The 25,587-nt window shown below is 46.8% G+C and overlaps 1 protein-coding gene across 1 annotated transcript in view; it reads left to right on the top strand.

The window, feature by feature from the left end:
* The window catches only part of LOC141117755 (NACHT, LRR and PYD domains-containing protein 3-like), a 646,257-nt gene that overhangs the window by 115,904 nt on the left and 504,766 nt on the right, over positions 1-25,587 (top strand). The window contains exon 5 of the mRNA XM_073610770.1: positions 4,637-4,797. Within this exon, the coding sequence (XP_073466871.1) occupies positions 4,637-4,797 (161 nt within the window). The remainder of the gene's footprint in view (positions 1-4,636; positions 4,798-25,587) is intronic.

Raw genomic sequence — 25,587 nt, 5'->3', positions numbered from 1 at the left:
AGGTCTCTTCATTTTGCCTATACAGACGTTGCCTATGATGACCCACCCTAGATCCATGCGCTGAGCAAATGGGGCATCTGGGGGTCCACTGACTTGTCTGTGTACCTTGTGAATTCTTAGAATGTCTCTTCCTAACAGAAGAAGGATCTGAGCATCTTTGTCAAGCGGCGGTATCTCATTTGCTATTACCTTCAGGTGAGGGTGATGAAAAGCAGCAGCTGGAGTAAAGATTTCTTCCCTGTTAGCAGGTATCTGATTGCACTCGACAAGTGTAGGTAGGGGTAATTGCAAGTTACCTTTGAGAGAAGATACCATGAGTCCATGAGCCCTTCTTCCAGAAACCTCTGTAGTTCCACTACAGGTACCCAAAGTGTAAGGATGAGCTTCGCCTTTTATTTCAAATAGATTAAACAGTTCTGATTTTGCAAGCAATCTATTGCTCTGATCGTCTAGGATAGCATAGGCTTTTAGAGTCTTTTCTGGTTGGTCCTTGTGGTATATGTTCACCAAGCATATTTTAGCACAGGACTTATCACAGCGGTCTTCTCCACAAACTTCAGTGCAGGATGAAGAAATGATGGTAGAATTAGGCACTTGGTCTGTATTCTCCCCGCCATGCATTAACCTGGGAGGAGCGTTAGCAGTTTGTGTAGAGCTGGGCTCAAGTGGATGTAGGGCTTGCACATGCTCCTCGGAGCCACACTCTATGCACTTGATGGATACATTACAGTCCCTTGCAAAATGTTTGGTAGAAGCACAGCACCTGAAACATACCCTAAATGTCTTTAAAAGCTCCTTACGCTCTTCAAGAGGCTTTTTCCTGAAGCCGATACATTTTTTGAGGGGGTGTGGCTTCTTGTGAATGGGACACTCTCTGTTAGGATTTTCAATCCTCCTGCTCTGTCTGTCCGTGGCCACCACTGTGGTAGGAGTGTGAAGGATGTCAGTCTTTTTCACGGATACTGGGCCTCTACGGCTTCTATAGTTGCCCTGAAGACTGGTACTCTTAAGAAATGGTGAGAAGAGACTGTACTCACCGTAGGAAAAACTTGGATCATTCTAGGTCTCTGCGATTTTCCTGATGAAGTTGCAGAAGAAAGAGAATGGAGGGATGGAAACCTTGTTCTATTTTTTGTATGATGATCCTAGTGCAGACCATTTCTCTTGCACACCATACGGGAACTTGGAGACAATTGGGTTTACCCCTCTTGCAGTGTCAAGGTAACTGAGTCCAGGTAGTTTTGGGTCTGCCTTGGCTAGCTGAAGCTCAAGGAGAAGGTCACTCAATCTCTGGAACTCCTTGTTGTCCTTACCAGATATCTTTGGAAAGGTTTCCAGATGCATGAACAAGGCATTTTCTATAGCTTCTGGACTGCCATAACTTTGCTCTAGTCGCTCCCATGCAGCTATGAGGCCTGCTGTAGGATTGTCCATGAAAACTGATCTTAATGGCTTAACACGTGCAGCAGATAGAGGACCAAGCCATCTAATCAGCAGATCCAATTCTTGAGCCGCTGTAATGCCAAGATCGCTGATTACAGTTCTGAAAGCACATTTCCAACTTCTGTAGTTCTCAGGTTGGTCATCAAAACTTGTAAGACCAGTCTTTGTGAGCTCTCTGCGAAGTATGTACCTCACAAACTCTGCTGTCTCAGTTGTCTCTGCCTTTATGTGAGATGTTGTTGGCTGAATTTGACATTATTTTTACATTATTGTTAAAGGACACAGGTAAATATGGTGCAGCAGGTGCGTTCAGGTGAGTTGCTTGCTTGAAGACAATGGAGTGTATACTGCAGTGGCTTAGGACATAGTCTTTAGTGTGTTTGAGGGGATCTTCCATATCTGCTATGTTTAGGTTGATGTTGTCTTTCTCACTTGCACCTTCGTCTGCACTGATAGCTTGCTCTAGAACCCTTAGCCTTGCCATAGCTGTGTCATGTTTACATTGTTCATTTAAGATTTCTATAGTTGCTCTTTGACGTGCTATGGGAGCTTCCAACTCTGCTCTCTTTTCTGCATATGCGACCTGCACCTTGCTGGCTTCCGCTTCAGCGTGGGCATTAATAAGTCACTCACTGAGTGTTGAGTATCTTGAACTATGACTTCTGGAAGACCTTTTAGAATGTCTGGTGGAAACAGATCTGTGAGATACAGTGTCCTGTAGCAGCTTTAACTTTGCTTCTGCCTTTAATTTGGTTTGCTGGATAAAACTGTCTCTTTCCAGATTAAGAGCCTTGAAATTCTTTAATTCCTCGAGTGAAAGTTCTGTGTTCATATTTTGTAAGACATTAATGAACTTGTCACTGGTAAGCTGATAGAGCTCATAAGAGATAGAGAGTTGTTTAATGGCGCCCTCTAGTGTCAGTAATTCACGTTCAACAGACACTGTATTTGATTCAGAAGCAATCTTTTCCCAAAATAGCTTCAAGCTATTAAACAATTCTAAAGGCTTCATAATTCTCCATCACTTTCCAGGTGGGTTTGACTGAGCATTTGGGTAAGTCAGTTGGCTCGGTGTCTTGTGTTGGAGTGACTGTGTATTCATATTGAGAGCTGTGGTAACTCATGCTGACACAGGCAGAGAATGTCTCAGTGATAAGCAGGCAGGATCTGTGTGCTGTAATATGACACCCTGCAGACTGGTCTCAGGTTATGAAGATTCCATGTGCTGCTGTCTCAATCTTTCTTGCAATGAGAGCAGTAAATCTTGTCTGTAACAGTACTGTATGCAGAAATCTTGTAATTAGGCTGTGGAACTCAGTTTTTCTACTGTTCTGACTCAACTACAAGGCAATAACTTTATCTTCAGCTTCACATAGAACTTACATGACCTGATTATCTATTTATCCCTTGCATCAATTCAGACAGCTTAACTCAATGGATAACTCACTGTATGGAAACACAGACGATGAATCCTCTCAAATGTTCCGTTTAATGATGGGTATCCATAGGTAGAAAAACGTTGCAGTTGTAAGCCACATGTAATGCCGCGTACACACGGTCAGACTTTTCGTCTACAAAAGTCCGACAGCCTGTCCGACAGACTTCCGGCGGACTTTCGGCGGACTTGCGGCGGACTTGCGGCAGACTTTCTAATGAACGGACTTGCCTACACACGACCACACAAAAGTCCGACGGATTCGTACGTGATGACGTACACCGGACTAAAATAAGGAAGTTCATAGCCAGTAGCCAATAGCTGCCCTAGCGTGGGTTTTTGTCCGTCGGACTAGCACACAGACGAGCGGATTTCGGGGTCCGTCGTAGTTACGACGTAAAGATTTGAAGCATGTTTCAAATCTAAAGTCCGTCGGATTTGAGGCTGAAAAAGTCTGCTGAAAGTCCGGAGAAGCCCACACACGATCGGATTACCAGCCAGCTTTAGTCCGTCAGCGTCCGTTGGACTTTTGTAGACGAAAAGTCCGACCGTGTGTACGCGGCATAAAGATGTTACAGCATGAGGTATACTGAGCACAATGAATCAGAGAGAGGAAGGGGAGGAGAATATACAGAACTACGGTGAGAGAAAGAGTTCAGATAGACAGAGGGAACAGATCTTAAAGACACAGAGCATTATAAATCACATAGTGTAACACAACACCTGGTCTTAAAGTGGTTAAAAACATTTTTGGGGATATTTATTATAGCAAAAATTAAAAAATATTGTTTTTCTTTTCAAAATTGTCGCTCTTTATAGTGCAAAAAATAAATGCAGAGGTGATCAAATACCACCAAAAGAAAGCTCTATTTGTGGGGAAAAAAGGACGCAAATTTTGTTTCGGTACAGTATTGCATAACCACGCAATTGTCAGTTAAAGCGACGCAATGCCAAATTGTAAAAAGTGCTCTGATCAGGAAGGGGGTAAAATCTTCTGGGGCTGAAGTGGTTAACTTTAGACATTTTAACTTTGTTTTCCTTTTCTTATTAATCCATAGTTAGGCTTGTTCTCAGTGAGGCCTTAAAGCGGAGTTCCACCCAAAAGTGAAACTTCCACTGTAAGCAGTCCTCGCCCCCTTACATGCCACATTTGGCATGTCATTTTTTGGGGGGGAGTGGGTGACTAGATTTGAGTGGGACTTCCTGTCCCACTTCCTACTTCTGACTACGGGCCACCTAGGCGACTTCTCCTCTCCCCCTAGGTGGCCTCTCCCTCTCTGCAATCTTCTTGGACACATCACAGGTCCGAAAAGATTGCCTGTCCACTCAGAGAGCACAACGCGATGCGTGCATGCGGAGTGCGTGCCTGGCTGTGAAGCCACAAGCTGTCACAGCCGGGTGCCCACAGTTTCATTGGAGGCGCCGCAGAGAGGAGCAAGGCTCCGTGCGGCCGCATCGCTGGACCATGGGACAGGTGAGTGTCTGTTTATTAAAGTCAGAAGCTACACTTTTTGTAGCACCTGACTTTTAATAAAGGAAAAAAGCCTGGAACTCCACTTTAAAGCAAGTTAGCTTGTATGCGCAAATATAAATCCCCAATCACAGGGGTATTATTGTATTGATTTTTATAGGGATTCTAACCTCCAGTGCTCCTTTCCCCAATTGCAGAGGGTTGATCCACAGTGACAAAAGTCCATGCTGAACTTAAGTCACAACATTTACAAAACAGAAAATGTATTTATTTGTGTTTTTTTCTAGAGGATAACAATGAGTTCCACCGCCAGCTGTCGTCATATGATGATCCATCACTGAGGAGGATATATGAGTATTATAAAGATGATCTGATCTACATCCTGGAGAACCTGAACTCTCATATTGTCCTGTTAAAGCTAACGTCTCAGAAAGTCTTAAACACAAAGGTAAGAAAAAGATATCTCTAACTTACCTACAGCATAATATGCAAAGGGAACTCAGAGTAAATACATGTTGTAGTTGTAAACATGGATTACCCCAGTCCTTTATAATTGAACACTATATCACTCCATACTGATCATAAAACGCTGAATATATAATGACTACACACAATAAAAGTGACCATATCAAAACTTCATTACATCCCATAAATCTATTAAAACCATTTACACAACTGCTCCCATCAGAATGTAACTATACACAAAGTTATATTTGTATATCAAAGAGGTAGGCGAATCTTATTACAATGGAAATCAGAGATTACTTGCTGCTTGTTAAAGTGTGCCTGCTGCTTGTATGGCTAATTTACAGTGAGGATGGAAAGTATTCAGACCCCCTTAAATTTTTCACTCTTTGTTATATTGCAGCCATTTGCTAAAATCATTTAAGTTCATTTTTTTCCTCATTAATGTACACACAGCACCCCATATTGACAGAAAAACACAGAATTGTTGACATTTTTGCAGATTTATTAAAAAAGAAAAACTGAAATATCACATGGTCCAAAGTATTCAGACCCTTTGCTGTGACACCAGGGGCGGATCGAGGGGGGGGCAACAGGGCAACCCCCCCAAAATAATCACACTGACATGTCATTGTTACACTCACTTGCTTGCTGCCGCTGCCCAAGTCTATCCCTCTCACATCAGCCGATCAGCGGTGCCGAGAGAGAGACTTGTCTAATGTAGTTACGGCCGCACTGCGCACTGACTGACCAGGATACTAGGAGGAGGGGGTGGGTGGAGCCTCTTCCCTGCACTCATTGCTAACGCTTGGGCCACCTGGCGTCTATCAATGAGTGACATCAGTGATTTACATCGGACTCGAGTCACAGAGCCGACGTGACGCTGGTAACAGGAGCTGGACTGGAGCCTCAAATAGCCAGCCAAATAGGAGGAGTACAGTTGCAGTTTAGTCTAGTTTAAACTTTAGAGTAGAGAGAGACAGAGACTGTGTGTGATAAAATCAGTTCTGTTCCAACCTAACTGCACTAACATGATGTCCAGCGTCCACAGACAGGGGCAGCAGAGCACCAGCATTCTTCCTTCTCTGCCCCTGACTGTGTTGGCCCCACCCACCGGCACCTTCTCCCTCCATCTTGTCCACACTGACTGACTGCAGGCCTTCATCCCTGAGTGTGTGTTGGCTCCACCCACCTCTTCCATCTTCTCCACCTTGTGCAGTCTGCAGAGCGGCATGAATACAGAAGACTTATTGAGAAGATTACTGGATCCATCCGATCCATCTCCACTCCATTGTTCCTGCATGGGAGCCCCTCCCCTCACCAGAGCACCAAAAATTATTGACTAAAAGTGAGTAAAAGAATGAATAAATGTCATGTGTAAAATCGCAAAATACATGTGTGCCATTATGTGTGAAAAAATGCCTTTAGTCTTGACTTGTTCAGTCTTAATCAAAAAGTTTTACGTCCCTTTATGACCAGGCCCCTTTTTGCGATACTACACTGTGTTACGTTAACTGGCTGACAATTGCACGGTCGTGCAATGTTGTACCCAAATAAAATTGATGTCCTTATTTTCTGGCAGTGCCCCTCCCGAGACTAGACTCTGGATCCGCCTTTGTGTGACACTCATATATTTAAGGTGCTGTCCATTTCTTCTGATTGTCCTTGAGATGCTTCTACACCTTCATTTGAGTCCACTTGACCACTGGGCACTTAAACCCCCTTAATAACCAAACCAATTTTCAGCTTTCAGTGCTCTCACATTTTGAATGACAATTACTCAGTCATGCAACACTGTACCTATATGAAATTTTTGTCCTTTTTTCACACAAATAGAGCTTTCTTTTGGTGGTATTTAATCACCCCTGGGTTCTTTATTTTTTGCGCCATAAAAGAAAAAAGACCAAAAATTCTGTAGAAAAATGCATTTTTCTTTGTTTCTGTTATAACATTTTGCGAATTTGTAATTTTTCTTCATATATTTTGGCCAAAATTCATACTGCTACATATCTTTGGTAAAAATAACCCAAATTAGTGTATATTATTTGGTCTTTGTGAAAGTATATTATAGAGTCCAAAAGTTATGGTGCCAATATCTGAAAATTGATCACACCTGAAGTACTGATGGCCCATCTAATTTCTTGAGACCCTAACATGCCAGAAAAGTACAAATACCACCCAAATGACCCCTTTTTGGAAAGAAGACATTCCAAAGTATTTAGAAAGATGCATGATGAGTTTTTCGAAGTTGTCATTTTTTCCCGCAATTCTTTGCAAAATCAAGATTTTTTTTTACAAAATTGTCATATTAGTAGGTTATTTCTCACACAAGATATGCATACCACAAATTACACCCCAAAACACATTCTGCTATTACTCCTGAGTATGGCAATAACACATATGTGATTCTTTTACACAGCATGGCCACATACAGAGGCCCAACATGCACAGAGCACCTTCAGGCATTCTGGAGCACCCAGGCCAATTCTGACATGTCTCTCCTATATGTAAAAATCATCATTTATTTGCTAGAAAATTACATAGAACCCCAAAACATTATATATATTTTTTTAGCAAAGACCCTAGAGAATACAATGGTGGTCATTGCAACTTTTTATCTCGCACGGTATTTGCACAGCAATTTTTCGAACGCTTTTTTTGGAAAAAAACAGTTTTTAAGAAAACAAAAAACAGTAAAGTTAACCCAATGTTTTTGCATAATGTGAAAGATGAAGTTATTCCGAGTACATAGATACCTAACATGTCACCCTTCAAAATTGCACACGCTCACGCTGGAATGGCGCCAAACTTCGCTACTTAAAAATCCTGCGACGCTTTAAATTTTTTTACTGGTTACATGTTTTGAGTTACAGAGCAGGTCTAGGCCCAAAATAATTGCTCTCGCTCTACTGATCACAGCGATACCTCACATGTGTAGTTTGAACACCGTTTTTATATGTGGGCGAGACTTACGTATGCGTTCGCTTCTGCATGCGAGCACACGGGGACAGGGGCGCTTTAAATTTTTTTTTATTATTGTTCATTTTACTTTATTTATTTTAGTCTGATGCTTTTTTCCAAAAAAATATTTTTTTTTGATCAATTTTATTCCTATTACAAGGATTGTAAACATCCCTTGTAATAGGAATATGGCATGACAGGTCCTCTTTACAGTGAGATGTGAGGTCAATAAGACCCCACATCTCACCTCTAGGCTGGGAAGCCTGAAATAAAAAAAACGATCCTGGCTTCGATCGTAGCGGTGAGTTGGTAGAAGCACCTGAGGGTGGTGGGAGGGGGGACATCCCCTCTGGCCTCCCGTAAGAACGATAAAGCAGTGGAACAGCCACTATGATCAGTCTTATGGTGTAGGAAATTTACCGTTATCCACGATGCGCCAGGTCCTCTGGACCGGGCGGTCATGGATGTTCTCGGGGGCGCACAAGAGCGGGATTCTGGGAGGACATCATAGTACGCCCTTCCATTGTTAAGCAACCACCCTGTAGCCATCATTAGGCTATGGTCCAGTTGCTAAGTGGTTAATTATACTGATTGGACTTGATTAGGAAAGCCACACACCTGTCTATATAAGACCTTACAGCTCACAGTGCATGTCAGAGCAAATGAGAATCATGAGGTCAAAAGGAACTGCCTGAAGAGCTCAGAGACAGAATTGTGGCAAGGCACAGATCTGGCCAAGGTTACAAAAAATTTCTGCTGCACTTAAGGTTCCACAGTGGCCTCCATAATCCTTAAATGGAAGACCTTTGGGATGACCAGAACCCTTCGTAGAGCTGGCCATCCAGCCAAACTGAGCTATCGGGGGAGAAGAGCCTTGGTGAGAGAGGTAAAGAAGAACCCAAAGATCACTGTGGCTGAGCTCCAGAGATGCAGTCGGGAGATGGGAGAAAGTTTTAGAAAGTCAACCATCACTGCAGCCCTCCACCAGTCGGGGCTTTATGGCAGAGTGGCCCGACGGAAGCCTCTCCTTGGCTCAAGACACATGAAAGCCTGCATGGAGTTTGCTAAAAAACACCTGAAGGACTCCAAGATGGTGAGAAATAAGATTCTCTGGTCTGATGAGACCAAGATATAACTTTTTGGCCTTAATTCTAAGCGGTATGTGTGGAGAAAACCAGGCACTGCTCATCACCTGTCCAATATAGTCCCAACAGTGAAGCATGGTGGTGGCAGCATCATGCTGTGGGGGTGTTTTTCAGCTGCAGGAACAGGACGACTGTGGCCAAGTACAGGGATATCCTGGATGAAAACCTTCTCCAGAGTGCTCAGGACCTCAGACTGGGCCGAAGGGTTACCTTCCAACAAGACAATGACCCTAAGCACACAGCTAAAATAATGAAGGATTGGTTTACAACAACTCTGTGACTGTTCTTGAATGGCCCAGCCAGAGCCCTGACTTAAACCCAATTGAGCATCTCTGGAGAGACCTAAAAATGGCTGTCTACCAATGTTTACCATCCAAACTGACAGAACTGGAGAGGATCTGCAAGGAGGAATGGCAGAGGATCCAGGTGTAAAAAACTTGTTCCATCTTTCCCAAAAAGACTCATGGCTGTATTAGATTAAAAGGGGCTTCTACTAAATACTGAGCAAAGGGTCTGAATACTTAGGACGTTCATTTACTAGCAGCGCAGCAAAGACTATATGGACTCATAATTTTTCTGGTTACTGAATCCTTATTCACCATCATTTATTATTCTATTTGTGTGATTCAAGTTTCCCAGTTATTAATATCTCTTATTCATTTGTATTCTGTTTACGCATGATTGTCACAGGGTTGGTTGTATTAACTATGATCACGTTCATTTACTAGCAGCGCAGCCTATCGTTTTGTATAGCTATTGAGGTGGGGGTTGTCTCACATTTAAGGCTGCAGCAGCACCTAGGTTTTTTTTCAGTTCTTTTCTTTTTCCGTTTTCTAAACACATTTGTAGATTATTTGATTTAAGGGATAGCGCAGTATTTTTTCTTTTTTCTTTTTGTTTTTGCGTGTGATATTTCAGTTTTTTTTTTTTAATAAATCTGCAAAAAGGTCAACAATTCTGTGTTTTTCTGTCAATATGGGGTGCTGTGTGTACATTAATGAGGAAAAAAAATGAACTTAAATGATTTTAGCAAATGGCTGCAATATAACAAAGAGTGAAAAATTTAAGGGGGTCTGAATACTTTCTGCCCCCACTGTATATGTAAGTCTAAATGTCATCAGAGATGGCTTATACAATGTTTACATAGTTACGTAGTTAGTCAGGTTGAAAAAAGACACAAGTCCATCTAGTTCAATCAAAAAAAATATAATAATACAATCCCATATACACAATCCTTCACCCATAGTTGAGAATCCAAGCCTTTTTGAAAGCAATCTATTAAGCTTGCCAGAACCACCTCTGGAGGGAGCTCTTACTGTGAAGAAACCTTTTCATATTTGGAGATGAAATATTTTTTCCTCTAGACGTAAAGAGTGCCCCCTTGTGATGACCTTAAAGTAAATAACTTAACACCAAGTTCACGATATGGACCACTTATATATTTGTACATGTTGATCATATCCCCCTTAATCTCCTCTTCTCAAGAGGGAATAGATTAAATTCCTCTAATCTTTCCTCATAACTGAGCTCCTCCATGCCTCTTATCGGTTTGGTTGCACTTCTCTGCACTTTCTCCAGTTCCCCGGTATCCTTTTTGAGAACTGGAGCCCAAAACTGAACTGCATATTCCACTAATGATTTGTACAGGGGCAAAATTATATCTCTCTGGAGTCCATACCTCTCTTAATACAAGAAAGGACTTTGCTCACTTTGGAGACCACAGCTTGGCATTGCATGCTATTATTGAGCTTATGATCTACTAAAACCCCCAGATCTTTCTCCACTATGGATTCCCCCAGTTGTACTCCCCCTAGTATGTATGATGCCTGCATATTCTTAGCCCCAAGTTCATAACTTTACATTTATCAACAATAAACCTCATTTGCCACTAAGGATGAGCCAAACACCCCCCGGTTCGGTTCGCACCAGAACTTGTGAACAGACCAAAACTTTGCACGAACGTTAGAACCCCATTGAAGTCTATGGGACTTGAATGTTCCAAATCAAAAATCCCCCTTTTTTAAGGCTAATTTGCATGGTATTGTCCTAAAAAGTGTTTGGGGACCTGGGTCCTGCCCCAGGGGACATGTATCAATGCAAAAAAAAGTTTTAAAAACGGCCGTTTTTTCGGGAGCAGTGATTTTAATAATGCTTAAAGTCAAACAATAAAAGTGTAATATTCCTTTAAATTTCATACCTGGGGGGGGTGGCTATAGTATGCCTGTAAAGGGGCGCATGTTTCCTGTGTTTAGAACAGTCTGACAGCAAAATGACATTTCTAAGGAAAAAAGTCATTTAAAACTACTCGCGGCTATACTGAATTGCCAGCCCGACAATACACATAAAAGTTCATTGATAAAAACGGCATGGGAATTCCCCACAGGGGAACCCTGAACCAAAATTTAAAAAAAAAAATGATGTGGGGTCCCCCTAAATTCCATACCAGGGCCTTCAGGTCTGGTATGGATATTAAGGGGAACCCTGGCCAAAATTTAAAAAAAAATTGGCGTGGGGTCCCCCTCAAAATCTATACCAGACCCTTCAGGCTTGGTATGGATTTTAAGGGGAACCCCGCATCAAAGTTTAAAAAAAAAATGTCGTGGGGTACCCCCAAAAATCCATACTAGACCCTTATCCGAGCACGCAACCTGGCAGGCCGCAGGAAAAGAGGGGGGATAAGAGAGTGCCCCCCCTCCTGAACCGTACCAGGCCACATGCCCTCAACATTGGGAGTGTGCTTTGGAGGTAGTCCCCCAAAGCACCTTGTCCCCATGTTGATGAGGACAAGGGCCTCATCCCCACAACCCTGGCCCAGTGATTGTGGGGGTCTGCGGGCAGGGGGCTCATCGGAATCTGGAAGCCCCCTTTAACAAGGGGACCCCCAGATCCCGGCCCTCCCCCTGTGTGAAATGGTAAGGGGGTACTTCCTACCATTTCACAAAAAAAATGTCAAAAATGTTAAAAATAACAAGAGACAGTTTTTGACAATTCCTTTATTTAAATGCTTCTTTCTTCTATTTTCTATCTTCTTTCTTCTATCTTCCTTTGGTTCTTCCTCCATCTTCTTCTGGTTCTTGTTCTTCTGGTTCTTCTTGTTCTTCTGGTTCTTCATCCAGTCTTCTTGTCCGGCATCTTCCTCAGCAGCGCCGTCTTTACTTCATCTTCTTTCCTCAGGCCGCTCCGCATCCACAATTGGATGGGAGGCTCCCACTGTGTGACGCTTCTCCTCTTCTGACAGTTCTTAAGTAATGGAGGGCGGGTGACCCCGCCCCCTCTGACACACAGGGACTTCCCTTTGGCATTCCCAGTGATGACAGAGGGGGGCGGGGTCACCCGCCCTGCGTCAGAGGGGGGCAGGGTCACCCACCCTCTGTTATTTAAGAACTGTCAGAAGAGGAGAAGCGTCACACAGCGGGAGCCTCCCATCCAATCGTGAATGCAGAGCGGCCAGAGGAAAGAAGATGAAGTGAAGACGGCGCCGCTGAGGAAGATGCTGGACGAGAAGACTGGATGAAGAACCAGAAGAACAAGAAGAACCCGAAGAACAAGAACCAGAAGAAGAAGAAGATGGAGGAAGTGTCAGAGAGGTTACCTGGTTGGTCGTCGGTGTGCGCCGGGGCGCGTTGGTGCGTGCGTTCCTGTGCGTGCTGGGGCACGTGCTCCTGGAGGCACTGGTGCGTCTAAACTGGCTGGCCGCGTTGTGCATGCATGCTGGTGTGCGCGCCGGTGTCCGGGGGTGCGCTCGGGTGCGTGCGGGTGCGCGGGCGTCTGTGCGTATCGGCGCGCGCACGAGCGCGGCGTTTAGCGCCAATCAGCCTATTTAGGTCTGCTGTTATCTCTGATCAGTGCTGCCTGATCAACAGCTCTGTGCCTAGTTCCTGTTTCCTGTTTCCTGTTCCTAGTTCCTGTGTTCCTGAGTTCCTGAGTTCCTGATCTGTTGACGACTCGGCTTGCCTTTGGATTCTTCTGACCTCCGCCTGCATCTGACCCCGGCTTGTTTTGACCTTGCTTCTGCCTGCTCCTCCTGTACCTCTGCTGCCCGCCTGTTGCCAAACCCAGCCTGTGCATTGACCTGTCTTTAGCTCCTGCCCAGCATCCGTTGCCTGTGCCTCTAACCATCACCTGCTGTCTGAAGACTGCTAGCTTTCGAAATACGGACTCCTGCACAGGCTCTCATACCACTCCGCACTTGTGTGCTTCCTCTCTGCTCTACCAGGGGCCGCAAGTCGGATACGTAAGGGAGCCTACCCTCTGCCCAAGCGGACTCTCCGGTCTGGTAAGTGAGAGACCTGACAGTATCAGGCAGCCATGACCGAGTCCGGGCAGGGGGCCTCCCCCATGGATGAACTCTGTAGGCACCTAGCGGGCCTCACCCAGGCAGTCAAAAGCCTACAAGAAGGCTATACCAGATTAGAGGGACAAGTCCAGGCCCTCTCAGAATCTCCTCAAGGAGCAGCGTCTGCCGGCCTTTCCACAGCACCCTCTGTAGTAATGCTCCCCCCGGAGCCCAGGGTACCCACACCCGAAAAGTTCTTTGGAGAACGTTGCAAGTATCGGGCATTCCGCAACGCATGTGAGCTGTATTTTGCCTTACAACCCCGCACGTTTTCTCTGGAAGCCACAAAGGTGGTGTTCGTCCTATCACTACTAGGGATGAGCTTCGTGTTCGAGTCGAACCCATGTTCGACTCGAACATCAGCTGTTCGGTCGTTCGCCGAATTGCGAACGATATGGGCCGTTCGCGCCAAATTTGTGTGGCGCGTCACGGCCCATAATTCACTGCGGCATCGCAGTGCATTGCTTGCTGATGATTGGCCAAGCATGCACTATGACCCGCATGCTTGGCCAATCACAACGCCGCCTTAACAGAGAGCCGTAATTGGCCAAAGCCAAGGAGGCTTTGGCCAATAGTGGCTCAGGGGATTTAGTACACGCCCCACACTATATAAGGCCGCCTGCACGGCGGCCCTGTGCAGTGTGTTCCGGTGTGCTTAGAGAGAGAGAGAGAGAGAGACAGTGTCATTTCATTTGAGTTAGCTAGATTAGGCAGGACAGTCAGTCAGTTAGCTGCACTTAAAGTGTATTGTGTATATATATGCATCCCAGGTGTTGCATATATATATATATATACACTGTATTCAGTTTAGCTAGATCCGTTCCTGTTATCTTCTAGACTATTTACATTTAGTGCAGTGCGTCCTGCTCACAGTGTTCAGCTAGATCCGTTCCTGTTATCTTCCTACTGACAGGCAGGCTTGTCTTGTTACAGTATATAAAGCTACCTGAAGAAAATTACTGGTGTTCTTTTGATCCTATTAGTACCACAGTCAGGCAGCTAGACTATTTACATTTAGTGCAGTGCGTCCTGCTCACAGTGTTCAGCTAGATCCGTTCCTGTTATCTTCTTACTGACAGGCAGGCTTGTCTTGTTACAGTATATAAAGCTACTTGAAGAAAATTACTGGTGTTCTTTTGATCCTATTAGTACCACAGTCAGGCAGCTAGACTATTTACATTTAGTGCAGTGCATCCTGCTCACAGTGTTCTGCAAAACCTACAAGTTAGTGGGGTGCGTCCTGCTCACAGTGTTCAGCTAGATCCGTTTCTGTTATCTTCTTACTGACAGGCAGGCTTGTCTTGTTACAGTAAATACAGCTACCTGAAGAAAATTGCTGGTGTTCTTTTGATCCTATTAGTACCACAGTCAGGCAGCTAGACTATTTACATTTAGTGCAGTGCGTCCTGCTCACAGTGTTCTGCTAAACCTACAAGTTAGTGGGGTGCGTCCTGCTCACAGTGTTCAGCTAAACCTACAAGTTAGTGGGGTGCGTCCACCTCACAGTGTTCAGCTAAACCTACAAGCTAGTGGGGTGCGTCCTGCTCACAGTGTTCAGCTAGATCCATTTCTGTTATCTTCTTACTGACAGGCAGGCTTGTCTTGTTACAGTAAATACAGCTACCTGAAGAAAATTGCTGGTGTTCTTTTGATCCTATTAGTACCACAGTCAGGCAGCTAGACTATTTACAGTTAGTGCAGTGCGTCCTGCTCACAGTGTTCAGCTAAACCTACAAGTTAGTGGGGTGCGTCCTGCTCACAGTGTTCAGCTAAAGCTACCTGTAGAAGGTTGGTGGTGTTCTCATACTACAGGCAGGCAGTTGATTTTGCTAGCTGCAGTATCAGTACATATATATATATATATATATATATATATATATATATATATATATATATCCCAGCTTAGTGCAGCTACAGGCCATTAGTATGTCTGGAAGGCCAAGAAGGAGAGGCAGACAGTCACAAGCCAATAAGAGAGGGCAAGCAGGCTCTGTGTCTAGTGCTGGTTGTGGAGACGGTGCATCCTCATCAGCACGTGGCCATGGGACACGCTTGGCCTTTTTTTCGGCAGCTGGCCATGTTGAGCTGCAACATGCGGAAGACTTGGTCGAGTGGATGACCAAGCCGTCCTCATCCTCCTCATCCTCTCTCACCCATGCCCAGGGTACTTTGTCTGGCAAAGCAGCAGCCTCTTCCCTCGGCTCAATGTCATCAGTGACTCCTTCCCTAGCCCCACCATGTCCTCCTGAGGAGTCCCTCGAACTGTTTGACCACAGTGTTGGGTACATGCTCCAGGAGGATGCCCAGCGTTTGGAAGGCTCTGATGATGATACTGAGCTCGATGAAGGCAGTAACATGAGCACGGACAGAGGGGGTGCCCAAGAAGGACAGCAATCTGGCAGTCATGCTCCCCCTGCTGCAGCATACTGCCAGGTTTGCTCCAGTGATGAGGAGGGAGGGGATGATGAGGTCACTGACTCAACGTGGGTGCCTGATAGGAGAGAGGAGGAGGAGGAGGAGGCGGCACATCACCAACGAGGTAGGATGCCCTCCAGGGGCCAGCCTAAGGGCAGCACATTGACTGCATCACACCCCAAAGCTCCACATGTGCAGGGCGCTGCAGTCTCTGCGCGTTATTCAAAAAGTTCTTTGGTGTGGGCCTTTTTTGAGACGAGTGCGTCAGATCGCACCGCTGCTATTTGCAACATATGTCTCAAGCGTATCTCACGTGGCCAAAACATCTCCCGCTTGGGTACCACATGCTTGACCAGACATATGTTGACCTGCCATGCAGTTCGTTGGCAAGCGTATCTAAAAGACCCACACCAAAGAACAAAGAGGACCTCTCCTTGCTCCTCATCAGCTGAGATTTCCAACCCCACTAGACCTTCAGTCCTCTCTGAGACCTGCACTGAGAGGAATGAAGGTGTAGAATTAGGTGTGTCACAGCCAAGTACTTGTGGGCAATCTGCTTTTGGTACACCGACGTCAGATTGTACCAGGCAAATTTCCCTGCCCCAGCTGCTGCACCGCCGAAAGAAGTTTGCTCCCAGCCATCCACATGCCCAGCGGTTGAATGCTAGCTTGGCAAAATTGCTAGCACTTCAACTGCTGCCTTTTCAGTTGGTAGACTCTGCCCCCTTCCGTGAGTTTGTGGAATGTGCGGTTCCTCAGTGGCAGGTACCCAAACGCCACTTTTTCTCACGGAAGGCGATTCCGGCTCTCTACCAGCATGTGGAAGGCAATGTCCATGCCTCGCTGGACAGGGCGGTCAGCGGTAAGGTGCATATTACCGCTGACTCATGGTCCAGCAGGCATGGACAGGGATGTTACCTAAGTTTCACGGCGCATTGGGTTACTCTGCTGGCAGCTGGGAAGGATGCAGGACAAGGTGCAGTAGTGTTGGAGGTTGTTCCGCCACCACGCCTCCAAAATGCTAATGATTGTGACACACCTCTCTAGTCCACCCCCTCCTCTTCTTCTTCCTCCATGGCCTCTTCCTCAGAACCAGCGGTGCTCCGTAGTCGTTCAAGGGGCTACGCAAGTACGCAGGCCAAAAGATGCCATGCGGTGCTTGAGCTGGTGTGCTTGGGGGACAGGAGCCACACTGGGGCAGAGGTTCTGTCAGCTCTGCAGGGGCAGGTTCAGAGGTGGTTGACGCCACGCCAACTTAAGGCAGGAATGGTGGTTTGCGACAATGGCACCAACCTCCTCTCTGCCCTCCGACAGGGACAAATGACCCATGTGCCCTGTTTGGCTCACGTCCTTAACTTGGTGGTGCAGCGGTTCTTGGGCAGGTACCCGGGCTTACAGGATGTCCTGAGGCAGGCCAGGAAAGCCTGTGCATTTCCGCCGGTCATATAATGCCAGTGCTCGGCTGACGGACCTCCAAAAGGAGTTTAAACTGCCCAAGAACCGCCTAATCTGTGACATGCCCACCAGGTGGAACTCAACGTTGGCCATGCTGCAGCGGCTGCACACGCAGCAGAGGGCCATCAATGAGTACCTGTGCGACTATGGCACCAGGACAGGGTCAGGGGAGCTTGGTTTTTTCCCCACGCCAGTGGGCCATGATCAGGGATGCATGCACAGTCCTGTCACCATTTGAGGAAGCCACGAGGATGGTGAGCAGTGACAGTGCATGCATCAGTGACACTGTCCCCCTTGTCCACCTGTTGGAGCACATGCTGCGTGGAATAATGGACAGGGCACTTGAGGCAGAACAGAGGCAGGAAGAGGAGGACTTCCTTAGCTCTCAAGGCCCCCTTTATCCAGACAGTGTTCCTGCGTGCCCGCCGATCACACAGGAAGAGGAGGAGGAGGAGGAGGAGGAGGAGGAGGAGGAGGAAGATTGTGTCAGTATGGAGGTGGAGCCTGGCACTCAGCATCAGCAGCAGTCTTTAAGGGATCAGTCCCAAGAAACACATGGACTTGTACGTGGCTGGGAGGAGGTGGCTGCGGACCATGTCGTTCTTAGTGACCCAGAGGACTCCAGACCGAATGCCTCAGCAAACCTACACTGCATGGCCTCCCTGATCCTGCAAAGCCTGCGTAAGGATCCTCGTGTTCGTGGTATCAAGGAGAAGGACCAATACTGGCTTGCAACCCTCCTTGATCCACGTTACAAGGGTAAGGTTGCGGACCTTATCTTGCCATCGCAGAGGGAGCAGAGGATGAAACATCTTCGGGAGGCCTTGCAGAAAGGTCTGTGCAACGCGTTCCCAGAGACTGGGAGGTTACAAACTCCTGTTTCTGGACAACGTGTTGCTGAGGCTTCGGTCAGTCAAAGAAGGAGCGGTGGAGAAGGTGGCCGTCTGACCGATGCGTTCAGACAATTTTTTGGTCTGCAGCCCCAAGGTATGATCGGTTCCAGCAACCATCGCCAGCGTCTGTTTTACATGGTGCAGGAATACCTAGGGGCAAGATCAGACTTCGACACCTTTCCCACCGAAAATCCTCTGGGTTACTGGGTCTTGAGGATGGATCACTGGCCAGAGCTTGCACAGTATGCAATTGAGCTACTGGCCTGTCCTGCATCCAGCGTTCTTTTGGAACGCACATTCAGTGCTGCTGGAGGCGTGGTAACCGATCACAGGGTGCGTCTGTCCACTGACTCGGTCGATCGACTGACCTTCATAAAAATGAATCAGTCTTGGATCACCACCAGCTACCAAGCACCTGATGCTGATGTAACCGAATATTTTTTTTTGAAATCTCAGATCCCTTCAAAGACTGCCTATGCTGATGCTGAGTGACTATCCCTGAGTAATTATCCTCTTCCTCCTCAATCATCACGCTGATAGCTTGTAAGAACATTTTTGGTTCTGGGCGCCACCACCAGTGCCTAAGGCACAATTTTTCAGCCCCTGTTTAACAGGGGCGTGTAATTACAATTTTTGATGTAATACTTTGCAGCAGGGCTCGTTCCTGCATTCCAACTAGAGTGTCTGTGAGGGGTTGCAGTGTTGTGGCACCAGCACCAGTGCCTAAGGACCATTTTTTCTGCCCCTGTTTAACAGGGGCGTGTAATTACAATTTTTGATGCAATACTTTGCAGCAGGGCTCGTTCCTGCGTTCCAACTAGAGTGTCTGTGAGGGGTTGCAGTGTTGTGGCACCAGCACCAGTGCCTAAGGCCCATTTTTTCTGTCCCTGTTTAACAGGGGCGTGTAATTACAATTTTTGATGCAATACTTTGCAGCAGGGCTCGTTCCTGCGTTCCAACTAGAGTGTCTGTGAGGGGTTGCAGTGTTGTGGCACCAGCACCAGTGCCTAAGGCCCATTTTTTCTGCCCCTGTTTAACAGGGGCGTGTAATTACAATTTTTGATGCAATACTTTGCAGCAGGGCTCGTTCCTGCATTCCAACTAGAGTGTCTGTGAGGGGTTGCAGTGTTGTGGCACCAGCACCAGTGCCTAAGGCCTACTTTTTCAGCTCCTGTTCAACAGGGGCATGTAATTACAATTCTTGATCTAATATTTCACAGCAGGGCCCTGTGAGGGCTTACAGTGTTGTGGCCACAGCAACACCTAAGGCCCAAATTTCTGCTGAGTATATAGGGCAGGACCCTACTTTCAAACAACTAACTTACAAACGACTCCTACTTGCAAACGGAAGGAGACAACAGGAAATGAGATGAAATCTACCCCTAGGAAGGGAAATTCTCTCCTGTAAGAGTTAATATGGGAAAAACATTTCTCCTTTCCACTGATGCTTTCCAATCCTTGTTCCACAAAAAAACCCAAATTTTCAAAAAACATTTTTCATTGGGACAAAAAGTGAGGTGAAATCTTCTGAAGAGGAGGAAAGACAGCAAAACAAATGTCACAGGGGTGATAACCTTTCCCTATGTTTTCCAAAAAGCTTAAAAAAGATTTTTTGGCTGGATCTAAACACGTTAAAAATTTACCCGTTCAAAATGACAAAGAGATTCTACTTAACAACAAACCTACAGTCCCTGTCTTGTTTGCACCGCCTGTATACTGCTGTTCAGAGTATATAGGGCCTGGTGGCCCCACACCTTTCCTTATTTTAATTTGGGTGCGGGGTTCCCCTTGATATCCATACAAGACCCAAGGGGCCTGGTAATGGACTGGGGGGTACCCATGCCGTTTGTCTCACTGATTTTCATCCATATTGCCATGACCCGACATTACATTAAACCCGCAAGCAGTTTTAAATGAGATTTTTCCTTTAAAAATTACATTTGGTGCAGGGACTGTTCTAAACACGGGAAACACGCGTCACTTTACAGGCATACTATAGACACCCCTCAGGTACGATATTTAAAGGAATATTTCACTTTTTTTTTTCACTTTTAGCATTATTAAAATCACTGCTCCCGAAAAAACGGCCGTTTTTAAAAGTTTTTTTGCATTGATACATGTCCCCTGGGGTAGGACCCGGGTCCCCAAACCCTTTTTAGGACAATACCATGCAAATTAGCCTTTAAAATGAGCACTTTTGATTTTGAACGTTCGAGTCCCATAGACGTCAATGGGGTTCTAACGTTCGTGCGAACTTTCGGTCCATTCACAGGTTCTGGTGCGAACCGAACCGGGGGGTATTCGGCTCATCCCTAATCGCTACTGACCGGTGAGCCTCAAACTTTGGCTCACCGTTTACTGGAGCAAAAACCAGATCTCTGGATTCTTTGGATGACCTCTTCCTAGCAATGTCTCAGCTATACGAGGACCCCCAACTAACGGCTACTGCTGAAGCCGCCTTGCACTCCCTGCAGCAAGGTCGCAGAGCGGCCGAAGACTACGCCGTAGAGTTCAGACGTTGGAGCTCTGATACAGAGTGGAATGACGCGGCCTTGCATCACCAATATCGGTTGGGGTTATCTGATCCCCTCAAAGATGAACTGGCACGTGTTGGGATACCTCAGACGCTGGATGAACTCATAAACTTGTCAATCCAGATTGACCGCCGTCTGAGAGAGAGACGTTCAGAGAGGTCCGTTAGCCACCCACGTCCCACTTGGATGTTGCCCAGGGTTCCTAGTGCTCCGAATCAAGTTCCTCCCGCCTCTTCTGTTCCAGCCACAGAAGCTCCAGAACCCATGCAGCTCGGTCTGCTCCGTCCATTCCTGACCCTAGAAGAAAAGACGCGCAGACGTAAGCTCAATTTGTGTCTGTACTGCGGAGAACAAGGACATTGTGTGAGGGCCTGCCCCAACAAGAGACGTAAGTGCCTGCCGTCCTCTTCTTTATGTGCACCTGTCTTACCCAGATCTGGTAACCATTTGACACTTTCTTTTATGTTACAGCTTCCTGGAAGGAACATCCCAGTACCGGTCATTATTGACTCAGGAGCATGCAGCGGCTTCATTGACCGAACCTTTGTTGATAACCATAGTATTCCTCTCCAACCCAAGGCCCAGGGACTTGCAGTATTCTTAGCAGATGGTTCCACCCTCAGCTCCGGACCAGTTACCCAGGAGACCGTTCCCTTACTGGCCACTATTGGCCCGGAACATCAGGAACTCTTACGCCTGGATGTCATCTCCTCTCCCCTCTTTCCAATTATCCTAGGAATGCCTTGGCTGCAAGCTCACAATCCCAGCATCGACTGGTCCACAGGAAAGATTCAGTTTCTCTCCAATTACTGCAAACAACACTGTCTACTGGGAACACCCATTACACCATCTCAGTGCCTTTGCTTAGACTCCGATACCAAGCTTTACCAATCCCTTCCCGAGCCCTACCGGGATTTCCTGGATGTGTTCAGCAAGAAGGGGCAGAGACTCTCCCGGTACACAGGCCCTATGACTGCCCAATAGAACTCTTACCCGGAACTGAAGTTCCCTTCGGAAGGATTTTTCCTTTAACTGAGCAGGAGCTGGGCACCCTGAAATCCTATATCGATGAAAACCTAAAGAAGGGATTCATTCGCCCCTCCACATCTCCTGCAGGTGCGGGCATCTTCTTCGTTGAGAAGAAGGATCACTCCCTACGTCCCTGCATCGACTACCAGGAATTAAATAAAATTACCATAAAAAACAGATATCCGCTACCCTTAGTACCTGAACTGTTTCAAAGATTGGGGTCCGCTACAGTTTTCACCAAGTTGGATCTCCGCGGTGCCTACAATTTGATCCGCATAAGAGAGGGGGACGAGTGGAAGACGGCTTTTCGTACTCGATTCGGGCACTTCGAGTACCTCGTCATGCCCTTTGGCCTGTGTAACGCACCAGCCACCTTCCAGCACTTCATTAATGATGTCTTCCGTGACTTTCTGGACCTGTACGTCATAGTCTATCTTGACGATATTCTGTTTTTTTCCGCTTCCCTGATCGACCACCGCAGACATGTACGAAACATACTTACCCGACTCAGGCAACATGGGCTTTATGCCAAACTCGAAAAATGTGAGTTTAAGCTCCAATCTATTCAGTTTCTAGGCCTGGTGATCTCTCCCGAGGGTATCAAGATGGACCCTCAAAAAGTATCCGCTATTCTGGATTGGCCTGCACCTGTAGATAAGAAAGGAGTACAGCGCTTTATTGGCTTCGCCAATTTCTATAGGAAGTTCATCAAAGGATTTTCTTCGATAATAACCCCCATCACTGAACTCATCAGACAAGGGACCCGGTTTTGCTGGACTCCTAAGGCGCAGCTGGCCTTTGAAGAACTCAAGGCTTTGTTTACCTCAGCCACCATTCTTAAACATCCCAATCCAGCCCTACCTTTCGTATTGGAATTTGACGCATCCGAAATTGCGGTAGGAGCTGTGCTCTCGCAAAGACAAGGCGTCAAAGCTCTCCTGTACCCTGTGGGGTTTTTCTCACGTAAACTTTCATCTTCAGAAAGGAATTACGACGTGGGAGATCGGGAACTCCTAGCCATCAAAGCAGCTTTAGTAGAATGGCATTATCTTCTGGAGGGTGCTGCTCACCCCATTTTGGTCTACACAGACCATAAAAATTTAGAATACCTGAGAACGGCTAAGAGACTAAAACCTCGGCAGGCCAGATGGGCACTTTTTTTTCGCGATTCCAATTCCACATTACCTATAGACCCGGATCCAAGAATGTCAAGTCTGACGCACTCTCTCGCATGTTCCACGACTCCGAAAAAGCCCTACCTCCAGACACCATCCTCCCTTCTGGGAATTTCCTGCTGCTTCAAGAAGATCTTGTCTCTCAAATTAGACGGGCCTCTATGGGAATGACACCACCTGCTGAAGCTCGTGCCAAAGATGGGCTGTTTTGGTATGAAAACAAAATTGTGGTCCCTGAGGAGCTAAAAGTACAGGTGTTAGAACTTTGCCATGATCACAAGTTGACTGGACACTTTGGCTCACGAAAAACAATCGATCTAGTACAACGTACCTTCTGGTGGCCTCATCTTGTTAAAGATTGCAAGGAGTATGTTGATTCTTGCAATACCTGTGCCAGAAGCAAGAATAGCCGGGCAAGGATGTGGGGTCTGTTAAAACCTTTACCGGTCCCAGAGAGGCCGTGGACCATGATTTCAATGGACTTCATCGTTGAACTCCCCCCATCAGAAGGGTTTTCTTCCATCTTTGTTGTGGTAGATAGGCTGTCTAAGATGGCCCATTTCCTTCCCATGAAGGGTACCCCCTCGGCTATGGAAACAGCTACTATCTTTATCAGAGAAATTATCAGATTACATGGAGTACCAACGAACATAGTTTCTGACCATGGTGCCCAGTTCACCTCCAGATTCTGGAAAGCCCTCTGCGGCTCCTTGGAAATTGAATTAGCATTCTCCTCGGCCTATCATCCCCAGTCAAATTGGCAAACTGAAAGGACGAATCAGACCTTGGAGCAATATCTCCGCTGTTTTTCTGCATTCTCCCAGGATGATTGGGCCTCCCTGCTCCCTATCGCAGAGTTCTCTTACAATAATTCATTGCAATCAGCTACCAATCAAACACCATTCTATGCTAATTACGGCTTCCATCCGTCCTTTTTGCCTGGGTCAATACCCGAGTGCTCCGTCCCTGCAGTGTCTGAAACTTTGGATTTCTTTTCAACAAACAATAAACTACTACAGGACACCATGGCCAAGGCTCAGGAATACTACAAGAGGATGTTCGACAGGAAGAGGCGTGGAGAGCTTGTCTTGGAACCCGGCAACCCAGTTTGGTTATCCACCGCTAACCTGAAGTTGGCCTGTCCGTCCAGAAAACTAGGCCCTAAGTACTTGGGTCCTTTCTTGGTTAAGAGGAAGATTAACAACGTGGCCTATGAACTTGACCTGCCTAACTCCCTGAAGATACATCCAGTCTTCCACGGGTCTCTTTTGAAACCGGTTACTCCCAATTCCTTTGTTGGCCGTAGTATCGGTCCACCCAAGCCTATCCTAGTTGACGGCGAAGAGGAGTTTGAGGTGGAGGCAATTTTAGATTGCAGAAGAAGACGCAACCAAACCCAATACCTCGTAAAGTGGAAGGGCTATGGGCCTGAAGACAACTCATGGGAGCCAGAAAGCAACTTGCATGCCAGAGAGCTCTTGCAGTCATTCAAAGTTTCTCATGCCTCAAAGTTGGCCCAGCTGGGCATCCGGAGTCTGCATTTGAGGAAGGAGCACTGTCAGAGAGGTTACCTGGTTGGGTGTTGGTGCGCGCCGGGGCGCGTTGGTGCGCGCGTTCCTGTGCATGCTGGGGCGCGTGCTTCTGGGGGCACTGGCACGTCTAAACTGGCTGGCCGCGTTGTGCATGGTGGTGCTGGTGTGCGCGCCGATGTCCGGGGGCGCGCTCGGGCACGTGCGGGTGCGCGGGCGTCTGTGCGTATCGGCGCGTGCACGAGCGCGACGTTTAGCGCCAATCAGCCTATTTAGGTCTGCTGTTATCTCTGATCAGTGCTGCCTGATCAACAGCTCTGTGCCTAGTTCCTATTTCCTGTTTCCTGTTTCCTGTTTCCTGTTCCTAGTTCCTGTGTTCCTGAGTTCCTGAGTTCCTGATCTGTTGACGACCCGGCTTGCCTTTGGATTCTTCTGACCTCCGCCTGCATCTGACCCCGGCTTGTTTTGACCTTGCTTCTGCCTGCTCCTCCTGTACCTCTGCTGCCCGCCTGTTGCCAAACCCAGCCTGTGCATTGACCTGTCTTTAGCTTCTGCCTAGCATCCGTTGCCTGTGCCTCTAACCATCACCTGCTGTCTGAAGACTGCTAGCTTCCGAAATACGGACTCCTGCACAGGCTCTCATACCACTCCGCACTTGTGTGCTTCCTGTCTGCTCTACCAGGGGCCGCAAGTCGGATACGTAAGGGAGCCTACCCTCTGCCCAAGTGGACTCTCCGGTCTGGTAAGTGAGAGACCTGACAGGAAGAAACCGAAGGAAGATAGAGGATAGAAGAAAGAAGATAGATGAAAGAAGATAGAAAATAAAAGAAAGAAGAAGCATTTAAATAAATGAATTGCCAAAAACTGTCTCTTATCATTTTTACAATTTTTGACATTTTTTTTGTGAAATGGTAGGGGTACTTTTGTACCCCCTTACCATTTCACACAGGGAGAGGGCCGGGATCTGGGGGTCCCCTTGTTAAAGATTCCGATAAGCCCCCTGCCCGCCGACCCCCACAACCACCAGGCAAGGGTTGGCTCTCTCGCCCCCCCTCTTTTCCTGCGGCCTGCCAGGTTGCGTGCTCGGATAAGGGTCTGGTATGGATTTTTGGGGGGACCCCACACCATTTTTTTTTTAATTTTGGTGCGGGGTTCCCCTTAAAATACATACCAGACCTGAAGGGTCTGGTATAGATTTTGAGGGCGACCCCACGCCAATTTTTTTAAAAAATTTTGTCCGGGGTTCCCCTTAATATCTATACCAGACCTGAAGGGCCTGGTATGGAATTTGGGGGGACCCC

The sequence above is a fragment of the Aquarana catesbeiana genome, linkage group LG13, assembly GCF_042186555.1.
Source record: "Aquarana catesbeiana isolate 2022-GZ linkage group LG13, ASM4218655v1, whole genome shotgun sequence".
NCBI lineage: Eukaryota > Metazoa > Chordata > Amphibia > Anura > Ranidae > Aquarana > Aquarana catesbeiana.
The sequence above is the reverse complement of the archived record's forward strand: the minus strand, read 5'-3'. Positions and strand labels throughout refer to the sequence as shown.